The sequence below is a fragment of the Melospiza georgiana genome, chromosome 3 (assembly GCF_028018845.1).
Source record: "Melospiza georgiana isolate bMelGeo1 chromosome 3, bMelGeo1.pri, whole genome shotgun sequence".
NCBI classification, from domain to species: domain Eukaryota; kingdom Metazoa; phylum Chordata; class Aves; order Passeriformes; family Passerellidae; genus Melospiza; species Melospiza georgiana.
The window spans coordinates 101622798-101643753 of NC_080432.1; the positions used below are offsets into that span (position 1 = coordinate 101622798).

A 20956-nucleotide genomic window follows, 5' to 3' on the forward strand; every position below is an offset into this window, starting at 1 on the left:
GTGTTCACTTTTGACACAAGTCCCATATTCATCTTCTGTTTCCTGCTGTCTGGCTTCTTCACTGGTACATGGAAGACCAACACATCTTTCTTCAGAAATATTTGACATTGATTCACATATTACTGGGGATAGTTTTCCATTTTCATGGTTAGACTGGAATTGCAAACTATATCCTGTCGTGTGGCCTAAAGAATAGCAGTAGTTATCAATATTCTGATTGTTTTCATTGCTCCTTTCTACATCTTCTACAGACATTAACAGATGGTCTCCTGCACTTACACATTGATTATGTGAATCAAAAATATCCATTTCATCTTCACTGTCAGAATTAGTGTCAGAGTCATCATAACTATCATAATCCTCCTCATAATCTTCCCCCTCCTGTGTACCTTCAGATTCCTCCTCACACAGGTCACCTTCTGCTTTCATTTCAACTTCCTCATTCCTGTCTTGTACATCTGCTTCATGCATTTTCTGTAAATAGCTCATGCCTCCTTCCTTTGTTCCTTCACTCTCAACAGTAACTGGCAAATCTAGCTCCTTCGCTCCAAAACTCCCTGTTCTTTCCCTTCCCTCAAGGATTTCCTCCATAGTTTTGGCATTTGCAGAAGCTACAGTTATGCTCTCAGGTTGCCCTTTCACATTCACATGAACATTCTCTCCAGCATTAGCTGCAAGTTCTTGAAAAGAGCTGGTCTCTTCTTTTAGGGTTATTCGACCACCTCTCTCCTCCAGAAAACCAAATGGAACTGATCTTCCAGCCAATTCTGGCTCTGGTGTATCATCAACCCCCACCTGCAAGGCGTCAAACCCCTCATCACCTTGAGAAGTGTCAGAGGAATCATCATCATCATCATCATCAATTTGTGGAGTATCATAGACATCACTGTCATCATCATCACCCTGAGGTGTTTCATAGACATCATCATCATCACCATCATCCAACTGAGAGCTGTCCTCTTCAGAGGCCACCTCACCACATCCTTGCTGCAAGCAGCTACTCTCAAGCTGTGGGATGCCATCACCCTCCTCTGTTGAGGAGTCAGAGCTACTGTCACACGGCAGTAACCTGTGGAATATAAGATCACTTTCTTCTTCTGTCAGCCTTTGTGCTGTGCTGTTACTGTGGCCCAGAGGTGGTCCATCATGTGTGACAGCATCACCACCCCACGAAAGCCTATGGTGCATGTCTATGCTGTCCTCTCGACACAGTTTATTCTGAAAATCAGCACAATCCTCCAGGGATGGCCTTCCATGGATATAAAGACAGTCCTGTAGAGATGGGCCTGCGTACTCCCGGAGAAGTTGTGCACCATATCTGTTGTCTTCAAACTTTGGTGTGACACAACATTGACTAACCAATTCTTCTGGAAGTCTATATTCAGTGTCTGCAGTGATGGATAAATCAAGATTACTCTGAAAATTATCTTTCTTGCTGTTATCCAGTACCATTCTGCTACTGTCAGCTTGAAATGTGGGAGGCCCATAGTCCGTGCACCTTTCCAGTTCCCTCCATGTTTCCTTATCTGACAAATCATTCATGCTCAAGGAATTTTGTAATGTTTTATCATTCATGTTTTCATTATCCAGAATGTCTCCCACACAAATCTCTTCTTTTGCTGTTTGTGATAAAAATCTTGTATTTGAGTCATCTGGAAGATATCCTTCAATGTTTCCTGAATTTGTCTGCTGATTGTTATGCTTACAGAGTTCTGTCCACTCAGAAACCTCCAAAAAACCTCTGAGAACATTTCTCATAATGGAATTTTGAGTGCTGCTTACTACATTTCTGAGTTCTGCAGGGGTAGTTAACTGCATCTCCTGTGTATATTCTGATTGCTCAGTACCAAGAATATTGCAAACATCTGGCCTGCACACATGGGGATATTCCTGTGAAGATATGTAATTCCCAGAATCATCACATTGATTACATTTCCTGCTATTACCAGAGTTCTCAGCACCTGAAAGATCACCCTGAACACTGTTTGCTGACTTTAGGTGAATTCCTTTTGAACTTACATATTTGTTACTAAACTCTATTTCTGATACACCAGCATTGTACCCAGCACTATTGCCTTCCAGCAACATATTGATGATTTCTTCCAGTTGTCCATCATATAACAAAAGTCTCTGTCCAGTGTTTGCATCCATATAACTATTTACCATCAGGTAAGACATGAATAGTTTCTTAGCTTCATCTACATTATGACATACAGGGTCTTCTGTGCCAGAAACTTCAGGTTCCCCCTCAGAGCCATGAAATATAGATGGCAGAAATTCGTAAGTTGATAACCACTTTGCAGCATTTTTACAAAGGGACTTTATTTCTTCTACATTGGGCATTTTATCTGGTAAAGTCACATTGGTCAAAATGGATACAGTATTACTGTCTATAATCCCTGATTCTGCAGCCTTGTCAAGACTGATTATTTCACAAGTTTCTGGAATGTAAAGTGCAGCTATTTTCTTTCTATCATTCAGTATTTTGAATGCCAGCTCATTTGTAACCATATCTTGGTGCAAAGAAGTTGATACGGGGAATATTTCACCAGTGTGAGGCCAAATTAGTCCCACAAAGCCTCTCTGAGCTTCTAATACCAGCAGAGCACTGGTAGCTGATATTAAGTTGCATTGCACAGCTTCATCAACAGTCAAGCGTTGCCCTGAATTTTGACAAAGGATTCCACCAGTCTGAACCTGGCGTGAGAGGATCCCACAAGCCGTGTCCTGATCTATCATCCCTTGTCTCATGGCCTCTTCCACAGTCATTCGTTTCCCTGAGTCGGGGTCAATGATACCTCCAGACATTAACTGAGCACCCAGCAGCCTGAACATTGTTTCCCTGTCAATGAGCCCTTCATGGGCTGCCCTCAAAATAGTCACCTTCCTTCCACACTTCAGCACAATTCTCCCTTTTTCTTGTGGTTTCACAGGCAGGAGTCTTAACCCTGTTGCTTCATGTACTATGCTTCTATGAACCATCTGTTCAAGGGAAATTTTCTCAGCACAGTTGGGATCTATGAGATCTTTACATGCATCTTGTCTTTCTAGGAGTTTGGAATATAAGGTTGGAGAAATGAGGTTTCTCTGGAAAGCATTCTGCAAAGACAGCTTTTCTCCAGTAGATGGCAAAATCAAATAACCACTTGAAAGCTGATTCTCAAGAATTTTAACAGCCAGATGTTCTGAAATCAGACCTTGTTCTAAAGCTGAAACAACTGGAATATTTGCTAATGATGATTCTGACATAAGCTTCTTTGCGTTACTTAATTCTTGCAGCTGCAACAGAATCTGCTCATCAATTAAGGCATGGGCTTTAGCTTCTTCCAAACCATAACACACTCCTAATTCTGGAGAAATTATTCCAGAAAGAATCAGCTGATTCTCAAGCAATCTAATTCCAGTGTCATAGTCAAGAAAACCTCTTAAAATAGACTGAAAGACTGAAAGGACTTCTCCAGTTGTTTGGTCAATGACACCAGCAATGACTTTATTCACCTAAAAGGGAATATAAAAGAAAAATTATCATCCTTTTTGGATCGTATGTTTAAAATATTATTTTGATTTTGAATGCATGATAAGCATAAAAACATGTACTTACCAGGCCTGGGGGAATGTTGTGAATGTTAGCAGCTCAAATGCACAAGTGATCTATGTCAGTCATTCAACAGCACACGATGTGATAAAAGATTTAAAACCAACATGCATCTGTGAATTGAAAACCTATGCTTTGCATACATAAATAGGGTTAGTGAAAGACAATAGAAGAAATGATTGCAGAGAGGGCAAATAGAACATATACCTGAAAGGCACATTTTCATGCTATAAATGTCTGTGAAAGGTTAGAATATTTGGAAACAGTATGTGATTCAACACAACCATGCTATTCATGTTTACAGCATACAGCATTTCTGTATATACAATCAACAATATGGAATCAGATATTCCAGCACCAAATATTGCATTTAGTTCACATGGAAAGCATGAAGTCAGTTTGGCAACATTACCTGAACTCATTACACAGACTCTGCCTCTGTATGTATATGAGAATACTCTTAAATAGTCCATATTTAAGACTAATACTCATTAACAAATATATTCATAGTGTCTCAGAGAAAATTGTATTATGTCCTCCCATTTTCATACCCAGAAAAAAATTAGGAAAACCTGAAAGTAGATCACTTCTAGGATATTTCTGAGTGATATATGGGAGAGATGAACATGTTATTTTACAGTGTCATTTTTGCAGCAGAAATGCACACTTATCTAGCATTCAAAGAATGGCTTTTAAGAGAAGAGTTAAGAGATGAATGATTTGCTTATCTTTCTTCATGCAAGGCACACATTATTAAGACTTTTCAGAAGAAGTTTGATGAATAGAATGCTCATGTGCACAGGTAAGGTCACATACAGTATTTCATAGCAAATACACAAAACCTTCAATCAATTAAATATCTAGTCCTTCCACACACTGTTAATTGCAGCTTCTTCTTTTGCTGATCATGTGTCGTTTGAAAACCATGCAAGAAATCTCAAGAGGAACTGAAATCTAAGTTTGAATCTTGTTACCTTTTCTTCCATCTTTTCATCACCCAGATGTGCTTCCTGCAGCTGCTTCAAAGCTTCATTGGATAACAAGCTATAGCTTTCCTGGAGGGATCTAACTTGCTTTTCCATTTCATGTCTCTCTTCATCTGTCATTCTATCATGGAAAAAGAAAAAATGGAATGAGGAGATCTCTGGATAATTTGTAACTTGTTGGGAGTGATCTACCTACCTTTACTTAAAAATGGGGAACAGAAATTAGTACAAGTAGTCTGGAAAAAATACAGCCTAATTACAAAGATGCTCAAGAAAGCTACAATCTCATTGCAGTTATTCAGGAAAAGAAGCATTTAACTTTTGCATGGGGCTCTGTCTACTGGTTACCAGTTAAGACAGGTAACTATCAAGGAGTCTTGAGATATCTCAGCAATTTAGTAACTTAAATCTGTTTTCAGACACGAATGAAAAAATCTTGTGCTAGATAGTTCAAGTACTCATTTACTACAAATTTGTTAATTATTTTGACTTCAAATGAAATGTTAAATATCTAATATTTTTAAGATGACCAGAGGTATACAAACAAAGTCAAATTCTTGAAATCAACAAAATTGCATCAAGCTTCATCAAATGAGAAGATAAAAAACTCCCAAACTGTACACGACATGCAATTAGACCTAAAAGGATGTGATTTCTTTTTAAGCAAACAGTATGTATTTATTCAATTAATTTTACATTATTTGAAAAATAAAAAATGGCATACTTGTCACTGTGCTTAGCTAAAAATGACTGAGTTGTCTGCAGAGCTTCAGCTATTTGTTCTTTCTTGGTTGACATTTCATGAAGGGAAATCTGAAAAATAAATAACCTGTGTTCAAAACTCAATAATGTATATAAATAATCAAAACAAACAAATGAACCCTTATTTGTATCTGGGACTAATCTCAATAATAAAAGAGCTTGATTTTTAAAAAAATACTGGCAATCAGTAGAGCAATATTGTTTATCGGAATTGCATCATTTACATATGAGTCAGTCATTGTGATATGTCTTTTGATTAAGCAAGCTCTTTTTAGAAAACTAGTGGGCAAAACAAATAGAATATTTCAAAATGTTATTTGATAGAAAATTAACCAATCATTTAAAATCACTTCTTGTAATTGGCACACTTTATAGTAGCTTTATAGAGGTTGTGTACGATAGTCATGTTCAAGAAGTTGCTCGCCAAAATAAGAGATAACAAATTTTTGAAAAAACATAGCAGAAGACCAGAAGCCTTCATGAAATTAAAAAACAGAGACAAATGCAATATGAGACACCTGGGAAAAAATGAATTATTAATTAATATTCTCCACCCTATCAGTTCTGTGCCCTCCCCAATAAAGGACTTGTTCTGGTAGAGGAACTTGTGGGAATTTAATCTCCTATCTTTCCTGAGAATTTCCCTGCAGTCTCTTCAAAGAAAAGCACTCATAAAGGCAAATTATGAAAAGGGAGTTTTACAAGCTGGAGATGTTTTCAACATAGGTGCTAGGTCTTGAGCAAGGTGCTTGAGCCCTTCATTCACCTTGGTCTGGACAAAACCAGTCTCTCCTTGTCTGCATTTACCAAAGGGCCCAAAAAGTCTCCGTTTGCAATCACCATCAGCAAGCCACAATCTCATCACCTGTACTGCTTGCACAGGAACCAAGAGAACCACTGGATGCACTATGCAAGAAGATGAGGTGAGCAGGCTGAAGTAGTAGATGGGGTCACAAAATCCATTTTACTCAGGGAACCAGTGTCACTGTGGCTGCTGTGTGCACCCTGTCACTACTGGCAGCAGCTTTTCTTCCCAGTGAAGAAGAAAAGCTGCTGCCAGTAGCAGTCTTCTTTGGCTACACTCCACAGCAACCCCAGTTCTCTAAGTGAAATCTATTTCAGCTGACATTAGCTATGAAATCACCAGTTTCTTTGTGTTTCTACACAATTTATCAAGGTATCATTGCTATTCAGTGGAGACACAAACACAGGCACCTCTGAAAGGTGCAGCCACCTCGCCAGGCCATTTCACAAGGGAAGCAAAGACCCTCAGCAAACACCCATCTCCCAGAGGAAGCCAAGACAGCCAACCCACAGGTTACTCACTGGAGGCTCAGGCTGGACAGAGGGAGATGGCAATGGCAACCACAGTTGCTGTGGTAAGCTAAGATATCCTTACTAAGGAGTTGAGAGCTAGCCCAGTACTGATAAAGGTTTGCAGTGTAGTCATTAACAAGGGCAGCATTGAATGCTTTTGCAAATTTTGATTTTAGCTAAGAGCAATTTACCAATTAATATGTTCAAATCAGTGCAAGCTCACTTCCTCCTGTAAATATAAGGACAAACTCAGAGCTAGCACTGGTCCTCTCTGAACAAGCTACATGCTGGAACAGTGCTCATCAGGACTGCCAACCTTCCCAAGAGCAAGCTGGACTTATGCACATGCTGGTCCAGTGGCTCTGACACCAGAAAGCATCACCAAAATAAAACCATAGGAAGAGGATGCCAAGAGGGCTAAAATCATGTTTGCATGATGACACATCCAACAGTGTACTGAGGGATGTGGACAAGACACTGCTCTGTCCCTCTGCTGCTCAGTGTGCAGGTAAGCCTTCACCTACTGAAACCTTTCTAGGTGTAACTAAGCTATTTCATGGGGCAAGCCCAGCAGAGAAGATCCTAGAAATGACATGAAACTTCACAGATGGAAATTTATGGTCTGAGTTAGAACTGCACGCAGTGACAATGTTGTGTTAAATACAAAGGCATCAAGTTGAGCCACTCCAATAGCACCTGGACTAGTGTGATAACAGAGAGGCCTCAGTCAACATCTGCTGTGCTTCTTAGGACAGCAGTTTTGACTGTCTCTTAAGAAGACCCCTCAGATTAACTTTTCAAACACAAATAAATAGAAACTTGGCCCTCAGGCCCCTCCTACCAACTTTCTCCTTCCTGGTGCCCAAAATGCCATCCTGACAGGATGCACTCTCCCTCTACAAAGGCTGACATACGGTATGCAGGGTCCAGTTTCTCTAAACTGATATTTTGCAGTGTCAGAATGTGTCATACACGAGGTCTGGAAAAAGCAGTGGGAGTTTCTTCCTGAGTAACATGCTTGTGTCCCTAAACATTGATGTTTATTTACCCAACTCTCTACTCACAACCAAATGTGAAATCACGTCCTGAGTGAAATGTGGATGGTGATTTGTAGGGGGAAAAATGTATTTATGGATTTTTTTGGCCTTTTAATCAATGCAAAAACCCAAAAAGAGGAAGTGGTGCTTTATTCAGAAGATATGTGTACCTGCTGCTTAGGTAAATCTGTCTTTTCAGCCTTTTCTCCTTCTTCTTTGCTGAGTGTCTTGCTGAGGTTTGACACCCATTTCAGTAAATCCCCAGCTTTCTCAACATGTTCCTTCTTTTCCTCTTCCATTGATTTCTGATGAGTGCCATGAATTGTAAAGAAACATGTAAATGTAAATTGTTGAAATATGTAACATTAATGTCTGTAGAAACACAATTCTATCACAATGCCATTATTATCACCACATAAACATAAAATTATTTCTTTTTTATTTACCACCACATGCATTACTATGACACTTTGATGTAGGAACAAAAATGGCACATAATTATAAACAATAATAAAAGAATACCTCAATTGATTTTTAATTATGATAAATGTGCTTATTCATACACACATGCAATCATTATAAAATGATTGATAGCAAGAAAAAGCATAGCTTCCCAGCCATTACTCAGCAGATAAAATCTCAAAAGCATTTGCATATAAAGTATCTTTGAATTGCTGCCTTTGCATTACCCTCAGGTAAGGATATGTACAACCAGTATGGCATAACAGTATTTTGCACATTATGCACATGAATTACCAAATTACAATTAGGAAGAATACATTGCTTTTATGTCTACAGAAACAATAAAACATAAAAGTAAAATACTGAGACATTTAATCTTTTTCTGCACAGGAAAACATTCTCCCTTTCATATAAGTACAATCTGTTAGGTCGACACTTATCAATACTGAGAAAACACAGTCAAGCCCTTCCATGCACCATAAGTACAAATTAAAATATTTTATTTCAATGAATTTTTTAAAAATTTGATATGTAATTGTAATTCATTTACCTATTAGAGCAGAAGACAATTCTAAGAAAAAAAATAACATGAAATTAGAGAAAAACTCAGGACAGGAAACACAACTTTCTGGTGTAAGCAGCCCCTTAAAATTAATGAAATACTACTGTGAGAAAAAGTACTGATGCATGTGTGCTTACTACACTGCAGGTTTAATTCCTGTATATATTATTGCCACTCTTGTAAAACAAATGGTATCTGCAGACTCGTAATTTTAATTTAAGTAACAAGTCACATTAAATACTGCACTGTGTTCACTCACAAAATGGTCAATCCCTCTCAACCTTATTGTAAGAATATGAGTATTGTCTCACCTAAATCTACCCACTTTGAACTAATACTAACTTCATCAACTTCAGTATAGTTTCTCATTTACACTACCTGCATGCAAAGTAATGACAGACAAGGCCTTCAGGTAAAGACTGAACACATAGATTGCATTTTGAAATTATGAATCTGCCTATCTATACATTTCAGTTTTGCAATAAGTAATATATAATTCCAGTTTCAGTGGTTTATGCTAATTAGTTGTTCATAACAATTAGTTTTACAGCAACTAATTATTGCTAGAAAACACCACTTATGATTTTCCATAAAAGCCATCACAGATATTTTCCTTAACTTTAACAGGTTTTAAAGCAGAGCCCAAAAGAAGTATTAATATCTTTTGTCCACTATGAATTATAGTAAAGACTGGAAATTCCTGTTTTCATGGGCTGAGCTGCTTCTAACAACCGCAGCCCAGTGTGGCAATCAAAAACAGCTCTATCTAAAGCTTCTTTGTAGGTTATCTTCTTCTTAGTTTTGGGGCATGTTAAAACTTTACCGTGAAATTTTTCATCCTTCATCTTTGTAGCTGTGACAGCATCAATGATACCATTCTTAATCGCATCTTCCATTGTGAGTCTGGAATGAGACTTTGGATCTATCAAGCCACCAGTCAAGTACTGATACTCCAGGCAGCGCATGCCCATGTCTTTGTCTATGGCACTTAAATGCACGGCCTCAACAGCTGACATAACAGTGTTCCTTACAGGATGAATGATCCCAGTAAAGATCAGCTCACACTGCTGGATTTGCTTGGCACAGCCATCATCAATTAACTCCCTTTGCAAAGCCTCTGAAACACTGTACTTTTTCCCTGTGAATGGATCAATTACACCTCCTGTACTAACCTGAGCTTCAAGACATCGGAGGGCAGTAACTCTGTCCACCAAATTTTTGCGTGAGGCTTTCAAGACTGGAATTCTTTCATTGGTTTCAGAAAGCCAGAACCCTGCAATAGGACTGTTTACATCTTTATTTGGCTGTGAACTGCTAACCAAGATATCACCAAACTCATTAACTGCGATGAGGCCCTCCTTATATTTGCTGACTAACGCTCTGTCAATTCTACCCTGATTTAAGGTCTCCTCAATATTAAACTGTACACCCGTTTTAAGATCTGTAAGCAAAAGAAAAGAATTTCCATCAGAGTCAAAACACGTAGACTCCTTCCAATCAAATTCCTGTTTCGAAAGCTCAAGATATGTAGCTTTATCAATATAATTTTTTTGATAAGCCTCATATGAAGTCATTTCACTTCCCGTGTCAACATTTATTACAGAAGTTTTATGACTTTTCTCTGCTGATGGGCTGCTTATTTTCCTTTCACCAACTGGAAGCAGAAAGCATTTACTGCTTACACTGAATAAACACATTTTCAGCAAATCACAGTAGTACATAGCTTTCCTGTTATTTGGATTGTGGAAACATTTTGCATTACTTGAAGGCTCATGCAAAAATTTTAAAATTGTGTTATTAAGCAAGCCAAGCTGCACAGCAGCTTCTGGAGGTACACGAACACTTCTTACAGGATCAATAACCCCCCCACATGCAATTTGAGCCTCAAGGATATTTTTACCTTTTTGTCTTTCTAAAAGTTGAGCTTCCACAGCCTGAAATACAGACAGCACTTTGCCAGAACAGCAATAACCTAGGACAGCTTTCTCTGCCTCAAGCAGTCTACTCTTGAATTCACTATCTGCAAGCCCTCTAACAACAGAATCATCAACAGAGAATTTCTGACCTGTTGTGGGATCAATAATGAAACCAGTAGCTGCTTGGGCCTCTAAAAATGCTAAGGCCAGTGCTTTTCCTATTATTTTTTTCTTTGCTGCCAAAGCAAAAGAGAGTATCTCTTTGCTGGATTCAAGGTACAGCCCAGCTATAGCTGTAGGTTTAGTTAAAAATTTTTCAAGACTTTTCTGAACCTCACCAACAGTTTTCTGCCCTGCAATAAGCTGCTCAACAGTGAGCCTGTCTAAAAGTTTAACTTCAGTCAACTGCCTGGCAGTTACATCATGTCGGAGACCTTGAAATTTAATAGCATCATATTCCTCTGTAAAACATTCCAGCTGAGTAGCATCATCAACAGTCCTCAAAACCTCTTCTCCTAAGAAAGAGCTCATCTTTGCAAAGTCTTCTTTCCTAAACCCTTCTGAAGTTTTGTATCCCTGAAACATTCTCTCTTCATTACCAAAAGTCTTGTCATTTTCTTGGTTTAATGTTGTGACTTCAACATGCATGTCATAGTGCTTGTTCTTCACTATCTGTAAATAGGAAGTTTTTGACACAGTGAGAAATACAACTGCAGACTATGCTGTACACATAATTCACTCCTAAATCCACCACCAGAGAAACCAAAGGAAGAACTTGAATGCAAGTCAGAAAGGAGAACCACTACTAGGATTGGCAAGCAGAGATATATAAATAGCTTGAGTTTTGAAGTGCATTTGCCATTTCAAATGTTTATTCAATAACAGGAATATGACTAGACTAAACATCAGTAACTGTTGCTTGTAACTATATGAGCTTGCTGCTGTTAATCAAAACTTACTTTGACCAATAAAGATACAACAGTGTATGTGAATTTATTTTCAATACAGATTTTTAAAATAATCTTTCTTAGACATTAACAAACCTGGTAGTAAGATCTAATATAAAGCTTTTTGTGTTAAGTAAGACAGAAGGGGTTCCCTTCACCAAGACATGAACATAAGAAATACTAAACAGTATAGTAATAAAGCATAACCAAAACCAGCCAACCAAATGGACTAGTAAAAGGCACCGTTAGAAGGCAAACTCTCACAAAATGTAGTGTGTACCTCCAAGGGATGCAGTTTTACCAATCCTAATTCATGTTTTGAGTCTTCTCCATGTCTAATGGTTTGTCTGGAACTGTGGAGGTTCCTGTTCCTCAATGTGTCCCTTTCAGATGTTCCAGAGATTTGGCTTGCTTTATCAAAAGTTATCTGGAACTGTGTACTCGTCTGTGAAACAAACTCCGTAAAAGACTGGGAACTTGAATCTTCTAATGATTGGTTTATGCTTGACATCTGAAACTGCACCTCTCTTGGCATTGTGTCATCAGCACTCACATACAATGTATTTTCTTCTATTTGATCAGATTTAAAACCTGATCGTTCCTTTTTCTGCCTTAACAAAGGTGAGGTACGTGGAGGAAGCTGTTCAAATTCTTTAGCTGCAGTCTCACTCAGGAAATTGAAATCATTTCCTCTTCTCTCACAGCTCAATTTAAATCCAGAATCTTGGAGATCATTATTTTGCTGAACTTCATTCTGAAATGAAAGAAATCTATGTTCACTCTCCCTGACCAGCAGATCCATCTTCTGTTTCAAGCTCTCAACCATGCGCTTCTGCACTTCCAATTCTTCCTCGAGTTTCCTGCACTTCTGGTGATAGTCCATCTCAGCCTGCTTCCCTTGCTGTAGTTGTTCGTGACATTTTTTGAGCCTTTCTTGCAGATCTTCCATTTGCCTCTTGTACAACATGATGTTTTCCTCAGCCATATGCTTTTCTTGCTGAAGAGCAACACATTCAAGTTTTATACCAGATATGTCCTTTTCTGTCATGCTATGGGATTCCAGTAATTTTTCAACTTTTTTCCTAAATTCCTCTGCAGAGTGTTTAAACTTAATGGATTCTTCCTGAAATAGAATCATCTTCTTGCGTGCCATCTGCTCATCCAGAGTCTTCTGATGGAGTTCGTCCTGCAATTTTCTTAATTTGCTACTTAGTTCTTGTATATGAGCTTGTTGTAGTGCCATCTTCTGCTCACTCATTCTCTTTTCCACAGTTAGAGCATTCATCTGAGCATTTAAATTTTTAACCTCCCGGTCAATGCTAAGGGCGGACGCATTTTGTTTATCACATTTTTGTTTATAGTCACTAGCTAAGTCTTTTGTTTTTGCAAGATCAACTTCTAGGCTTTTGATTTTACATATGAATTCTTGCTCAATTATTGTTTGCTTGTGCAATTGTTCATTTGTTGTACGCAATTGTTCTTTGAAACCATCTGCTAGGGCTTTCAAAGCATCATTTTTCCTCTGAATATTTTCTTTTTCCAAAGCCATCTTCTCTGATTCAGACTGAATTTGCTTCATCAGTAGTTTTGTTTCAGTATTCCATTTATTAAGGTCTTCTATCTGTCTTTTCAATGTTTCTGACACCTGATTGCTTTTGGTTAATTCATTCTTCAGCATCTGAATTTCATGCTGGTTTTCTTTCTCTACTTTAGTTTTTTGAATCAATTCTTCTTTAATTTTCCTATATTGGTCTTGAAGATTACTTGCTTCTCCTTTACATGACTGTGTTCTATGTTCAGCTGCCAGCTTCTCTTTTTGAAGAGAACTGATTTGTGAATTTAAATGTTTGATAGTTATTTCAGTTTTTGTCTGTGATCTGGTTAATTCCTCTATTTCTCTTTTTAGCTGTGTCTTTTCTTGCTGAACAGACTTCAGGTCCTCCTGATAGTTCATCTTAAGTTTTTTAAGTTCCATATTTTCTTGCATGACCTCTTCAGCTTTACCTGTGGTTCTCTGTAGTTGCCTGTCCAGTTCTTTCAACTGTTGCAAATATCCCTGCTCTACCTGGTCTTTTTCCTCCAACTTAATTTTTAGACATTTAAGTTCACTGTTGACTTTATCTAGTTTTTCTTTTAATAAACGAGACTTTTCTTCTGTCGATGATTTTTGAAGTTCAATTTCATTCAGTTCATATTTCAGGTCTTTAATAGTTTTATCGGCTTTTTTGTTAGCAAGGGTCAACTCATCTATCTTTTGTTTAAGCTCTTCTACTTTTTTGGCTTCTAGTTTCTTTTGGAAGCTCGTAATTTCAGAATCAATCCTACATTGGCTGCCTGGTCCAGCTGTGAAAGTTGGCAGGGAAGTTTCTCTAGTCACAGAGTATGTGCCTTCAACAATCTTCCTTCTGGATTCAGTTGTTTCTCTTTCTTGCAGTTTTATTTCTGATAGGTTCCCTTTAAAGTCAAGATCTTGTTCCATTTGCTTGATGAGCTTCATAAGTTTCTCTTCCCCATCTGTTTTTTTCTTCAGTTCCTGCATCAAGGTTTTTTTTTGTTTCTCTAAATCATGAAGATTAGTATCTTTTCTTCTTAGAAGGTCTTCAAGGTTTCTTCTGGTAAAGGTGCTTTCTTCTATTTGATTTCGAAAAGCACAGAGGTTTTCTTCCAGTATACTCCTTTGTGTCTCTGCCTGAAAAATGAACTGCCTAACACACTCCAACTCCTGCTCTGCATCTGCTTTCTCTCTCTCAATGCTTTCTAGATCTATACGACACTGCTTTGCCTCTTGCTCAGCCTTGGTCTTCTGAAGACAGATCTCTTCCATCTCCTTCTGCTGCTTCTTCCGCTCTTTTTCTGCAGCTTCTCTCACTTTAGGGAGCTCCTGTTCCACTTGGCTTTTTTGTTTCTTCATATTCTCCAACATCTCCTCAAGTGTTTTTACCTTTCCCATGAGTTTTTTATTCTCATCAGCTGTGCTATTTTGCTGTGCCATTAGATCTGAATACGCCTGACGTGCGGATGCTTCCTTACTCCTTAAAATCTGTAAAAGAATAAGATAAGTTGGAATGCACTTTTGTAATACAGCGTATGGAATGTATTAGGCTCTTAGAAAAGCAGAAGGGAAAATACTTACTCATGCATGCATGGTATGTCCAGAAAGCAGGATGAGCAGTTCCCACCACCATCACCTTCTCTTGAAGGCTTCAGGAAGTTACCATTAGCTAAATATGAAACCCTTGGCAAAGACATCCACAAAGCGAAGAAATCCTGCAGCCTCTCACTTCAGTCAGATGCCTCTTAGCAGAAAGCAGCACCAAACAGCTCACTTTGGCTGTCTCTCCAAACAAATAGGCAGAGCAAACAATGACCTGAATACAGTGTGCAAGAATTCCCAAAGAGAAAGTGGCCTACCATTTCTCAATCAGTTCAGCAGGATCTGGAAAAAGGATTTAAGCTTGCAAGCAGAAATGACACAAGAAAAGTTTGGAAATCCCCTCCAAGAAAAGAAACAGTATCTTAGAGCCAAGATGCAGCAGGTCCATAAATACCCAAACCCCCACACATCTGCTCTCCACAGTGTGCTCCCCAGCCCCAGCGCCCCCACTGACCCAGCTGGGGGACCAGCGAGAGCACAGCTGCTCTGCAGTGCAGACACACAGCTGCAAACAGGGCAATTAGGAAAATCCCAATGAAAACCAGCTGGCTGGTAGTCTCCATATATTGGCAGATCCAGAGCAAGTCCTTTGAGCAAGGAGTGTAATCACCAGTGATAATATGGTTGAAACTATACATACCTTGTCTTCATTAGCACTGCTGCGGTGCTAAGTTACCAAATGTGAGCTAACATGAAGTAAGAACACACCTATATTCCTATGATCATACAAACAGGGCATGAAGGGTAACGACAGCAACGTTTTCAAACAAACAAACCATTGGGTTACTTTAAATTTACCAGATTTACTTGATTTTTTGTATGATATCTGAGACTTTTCTTAAAAGGCTAATGCAAAGGCAGCTTCTCCAGTTTCTCTCCATATTTCCCTGTATTATAATTTTGAACAGCCCCCAATACAAACAAAGTATGTAAATTGATTTGTTATCAGATCTTTTATACTCACATAAACACAAAATATAATGTATTATGCTTGAAAAAGAAGACCTAAAAATATAGTACAGTAACTGCATCTTCTTAGATTTCATTTTTCTAGTCAACATGCTGAGCATCAGTTGGGTGGAGAAAAGGATGGCAAATATTAACATCAAATAAACAAAAATATTAATTTCTAAGAACTTAAAAATCTTAAGCACCTCAAAATGTACAGTAATTGATACATGATTAGCATATTCATTGTTTAAATTATGCTCAATCAATCTTAAATCACTTGACCTTGACATATTTTGTGATTCAAATGCTGATTTGCATTGATTTAGAATCATTCTTAGATTAACTCTTTCATTTGCATTGCTTAAAAACTCTGGTACCTTAACAACAGTGGTGCTCCTTTTCTCTTCATTATGTTTCTTTTTTTCCTTTTCTTGTTTTTCAAATGAGGCTTTTATGCCTACTTTTTCACTGAATATTTTCTGGAGTTCAGTGGTTTTTGCAGGGATCTTTGTGCTATTACCCTCATCTCTACTGTCTGCTTCTGAAACTATCCATAGATCTTTGCATTTCTGACCCTGTTCTAGCCTGTCTTCTCCACTCTGCTTCCTCCCACTTCTATTTATGCTGTCCAAACCATAAGTGTTACCCTGTGGCATTTTCTTCACACTTACTTTTTCAGAGTGACTTAAAAGCTTTTTTGTTAGTTCATGTTCCAATAATGGAAAATAATCCTCTCCTCCAGAAAAAATTCCTGAGAGACCTAAATTTTCATTTAAATCACCAGCATTTCCTAACAATTCTGTACCTAAATGCTGATCATTCTGCAGTGGTGACACTTGAAAATCTAATGGATAAGATTCAGAGACTTTTGCTGCACAGTCACTCTCTGAACTATTTCCTGAAGAAAGAGCCAAAATTTCTTGCTCTTTATTCTTAGCTTTATTTGAATTTAAATTTGATTTTTCTAGGATTTCATTTTCTACTAGGACGTAATCTTTATTCAGAGATGCTTCCTCCAGTTTGTGAATATTCCTTTCAACACTACAATAAACACCTGGATTACTCATAGATTGCAAATTTAACTTAGCATTCTCACTTCCATTGTGCACTGCCAGCTCTCTGAAAGAGGACACAACTTTCTCTAAAGATGTTGCAGCTGTTGCACGTGAAGGAGAACCACCTTTTTCATCATACACTTGAAACTCTCTGTCTTCAGAGTTTAAAGTATTATGGCTTTTGCTTTCTGTAAAGCACTGCTCTTTATGCTGACACTGAAAATGAGTTCTCTGTGAAAAATGTTGCTGTTTGTACGGGCTGATACCCAGGGCCTGCTCTGCAGCTTTTGGAATTACTTCAGCTTTCTTTGTTGTTAGGTCAAAATCAGTTTCTGATCGCATCTCACATTCTTCCTTTGTTGAAACATCACTCACTGCCCTTCTTGAATTTTTTTTTCCTTTGGTTTTGTGTATCATTTCCACTTTAGGCAACTTCTTTGATTTCCCCTCTGTTTTCTGTCTCTCTTCATTAGCAATTTGCTCCTTTAACATTTCACCAGGATCATTGTTCACACTCACACAGATTTCAGTTGAAATGAAACAATCTTTTCTGCCATTTTTTTCTTCTTTAGTTTGATTCCCAAAACCCATTAAACTCTCCTGCTCTGTATGTAGCTTACTGCCTCTGTTGCCACTAATGCTGCTTTCTTGACCACTGACATTTAAAAGTTGCTTAAATGTTCTATCAGTTTTGAGTTTATCATATCTGTCTATATTTAATTTTCTTCTGTTCATTTCCAGTTTATTTTCTGGGTATTCACGTTTACTGGAAGCGGTCTGGTTTTGCAAATATCCCACATCCATCATGCTTTCATTAGGTTTCTTTTCTTCTCTCAATTCAAGATCTTCATTACATCCCAAAGGTTGAAAGCCTTCAGCTGACTTCACAGGTTGCTGGAGTTGATTCTCTCCTGGTAAACTCTGAGCATGACAGCACATGGATTAAACTGTGATATGATGGAAAGTTTATTATTTTTCTCTTATTCTCTGTTTTCTTAATGCCATTACTGAGAGTCAGAAAGAAGGACTGGCATAAAAGAAAATCTTGGAAGAATCACAGACTTCAGAGGTCTGTGAAGAATTTTTCTTCCCAGAAGAAAAATACCCTCATTCCTCTTTCAAAAGTGATTATTCTTTTTCTGGTTTGCTACCTTAATTAAAGAGAAAAAAACTCCATTATATTATTTTGAGACTGGAAGGAAACCTGCTTAGGTTATCTTCAAAGAAGCTACCAAAAATTTAGAAGGCTAACAGAGGAGGAAGGAAGATGGGGGATACTTGATTTCAAAAAAAAAAAGCAGCCAAATTGTAAACATTTTGGAAGATTCCACTTGTTCTTGAAGAACATGAAGTCTATTGACATTCACAGATTTCCTGATCCTTGTTATTTGACTGACTTTTTATCCTTGATGCTATTATCATTACTAGTCATACTAAATCCTCAGTTATAATGGCTACTTATCAATAAATATTATGTATTTCCATCAGTTTGCTCCACCACTTGATGATGCCCAAAGACACATGCTGTTTTTAGTGTTGGTTCACAGGTATTCAATATCAAGAAAAGCCAATAAAGACAAAATCAGCACCAGCTTTATATAACATTCATTTAGGAACTGTTTTTTTTTCTTTAACAATAACAATAAAATTTATACCCATATGGTAGTATTCTCCAAATTTTTCCAATTTATTAAAAAAAATGTAGTCCTTAAGAATTACTAAAAATTTTCTTTTTCTGAGAGACAGTTTTCAAAAGAAAGTGAAAAATTTAGAGTGTTGGTTTTTATTTTCTCTCTCAATTATTTGGAAGGTTTACTCTGCAGCAAACATGTATTTTGAAAAATTCATCTGCCTAATGTCAATAACGTACTCTTGCTAGTAAGATCCAACACTAAGCATAAATAAAATGCTGTCTGACCCCAACAAATCAATACAGTAGAAAGGCAGGAGGAAAAACAAATCCTGAACAGATCAAACTAACTTCATAAATTAATTAAGAAGGTATCTCATCTCCCTGTTGGAAGAACTTGTCAGTTAAGTGGACTAATCCATACTATGGAATATTAAAAATACGTATACGTAGGATATACACAGGGAATTTGCCTTTTCAATGTCTGCTTTTATCCAAAAGTTCAAGCCTTAGGGTATTAAAATTGAAAGTATTAGTATTTAAACTTTAACTACATCTCCATCAGAATGCAGCAAATCACATGATCATTCTAGGTGGAAGAACTGGTAGAATGTCTAGATGGTAGAGGATTTTGCTTATCTGAATGATAACAGTGCTAACACTGCTACATTCCTGTTCAATGTGCACTACATAAGGAATTTTAGTTTTCCACGTCTGCTGGCGACTTTGTGAATTATTCCAACAGGTATATTGCTCTTTGTTAGCCTAGATGTTCTTTTTGCTTGGTTGACTGCCAGAGAATGACCTACCTCTTCCTCTTCCAGTCTTTTCAAGGAATCACCTGCAAACTTAATGTATTGGGTCATCAAGGTCACTAAGGCAGTGTACCGAGTCCGCAGATCCATGAACTGTAGAGGAACAAAGGGGGTGGTAAGTGTCATAGAAGTAAATACTCCCATTAAGCTTCAAAGAAGTGATAGACACTGCTCTAGAACCTATCCTGATTTTCATTTCAAAATCATCATTGTGGAATCCAAAGTTCTAATTTTGATTCCAGAATTCAATGCTGTCAACAAGGTGCACTTGAACAAATATATCCTAAGGATCTATGAGCAGATCCATAAGAAGAAGAAACAGAATACAATGTTTTGACTTTGCAGTCACTTGATATTTCCCCCTGTAAGAAAAGGTTTCAAGAGGGAGAAGCCATGCTTGTCACTGTTCCTCTCTCTAAGAGGTAGCAGGGAGACAGATTTATCTTTCTCACCCAAATGAGGCTGGTTTGCCTTAGAATCTATCAAAGCATTCAGATCCAGTAAGTTTTACTATGGCCAAGATGAACTTCTTGTTTACTGTGATCAAGATCCAATCTAGAGGTAGTTCTAAACAGTTTTACTGAGGCACAGTTCTCATACAGCTTTTTATCATTTGGATGACTTTTTTTAATCAGCTGCATTATGCTGTCTTGCTACCAAACTGCAGCATAAGGAACAAGAGAATATTTGTTATACCATGTATCTACAGAGGAAAAACCCAGACTTTTTTGGATTACCGTATTTAATAATTAATAAATCCAAAACTTAATTCTTGTGTTTACTCTGTTTCAAGCAAAGACTCCCACTTTCCTGCCATAAGAAACCCATTTACCTCTTGAATAATGAAGTCTGATGAGCTTTGAATTCTTCGTCGCTTTACTGGAGATTTTTGTTGGGAGTCAACCATAGCTCTGTAGGTCATGGTCTGCAACTCATAGTCCTGTACAAGAGAAAATACACAAAATCATTGGCATTATACATGACACTGACACTAAAAGATAGGACTATAAGTGTAATATTATTGTTACCTTCACAGCAGCTGAGTATTGTTCTGAATATTTCTGGCATTCATCTATTTTGCTTTGTTTCATTTCAATCTCAGAAACCAGCATCTGTAAATTATGAATGTACATTTTCAGCTTAAAAAGTTACTTTTATTACCATTATAATTAACATTCCTACTTTATCTAACATTATCTAACATAAATAGATGGCTCATTAACATCTACTTTATCTAATATGCTCCTATCCATATGTGTACAAGTAATTATGCTCAAGCCTATATCCTCAGCCTAATCAGATTTACAGTACAGAAGTAGTGAAAAAACTTGCCACGTTAATAGTTCATGAATGAACTTAAAATCAGGAATATATCATTGCATGCATATAATTTATTATCCAGTCTATTTATACTGTATTTCCTTCTTGCAGGAGACATGTGTTGAGTTTAGCTCTGCTTCCATGAAAATATTTCTACATCCATAAATAAAAAACCAGCACTGAATATGGAATTATGTGGTAAGGCAAGTCCAGAAGTTTTAAGGTTTTGATGTTCTTGCACATTTGAGGACCAAACAATTTGGTCTATATGAGAGTGACAATTATCACTGGGTGATATATTCATGGCTGCACTAGAAACACAAAATCACAAAACCTGGTGATTACTTGGAGCTTTACAGTAAGGGCTGATGCGTATAAGCCATTCGTATTAATAAACAATATTGAGATCACTGATATTTTAATTCTTTGGTCAGTGCTTAGCACAGT

At 37.5% G+C, this 20956-nt stretch overlaps 1 protein-coding gene across 5 annotated transcripts in view; it reads right to left on the reverse strand.

The window, feature by feature from the left end:
* DST (dystonin) overlaps positions 1-20956 on the reverse strand; it is a 289158-nt gene that overhangs the window by 107789 nt on the left and 160413 nt on the right. For 4 of the 5 annotated variants that reach the window (XM_058019984.1, XM_058019986.1, XM_058019985.1 and 1 more), the window contains 6 exons: positions 20218-20301; positions 20022-20129; positions 19184-19282; positions 7868-8002; positions 5306-5394; positions 4570-4702 (listed from right to left, as the gene is read on the reverse strand). In XM_058019984.1, coding sequence (XP_057875967.1) covers positions 4570-4702; positions 5306-5394; positions 7868-8002; positions 19184-19282; positions 20022-20129; positions 20218-20301 — 648 coding nt within the window. Of the gene's footprint in view, positions 1-4569; positions 4703-5305; positions 5395-7867; positions 8003-8099; positions 11310-11864; positions 14625-19183; positions 19283-20021; positions 20130-20217; positions 20302-20956 lie in introns of those variants that run through there. The other variant, XM_058019983.1, reaches the window with a different exon arrangement.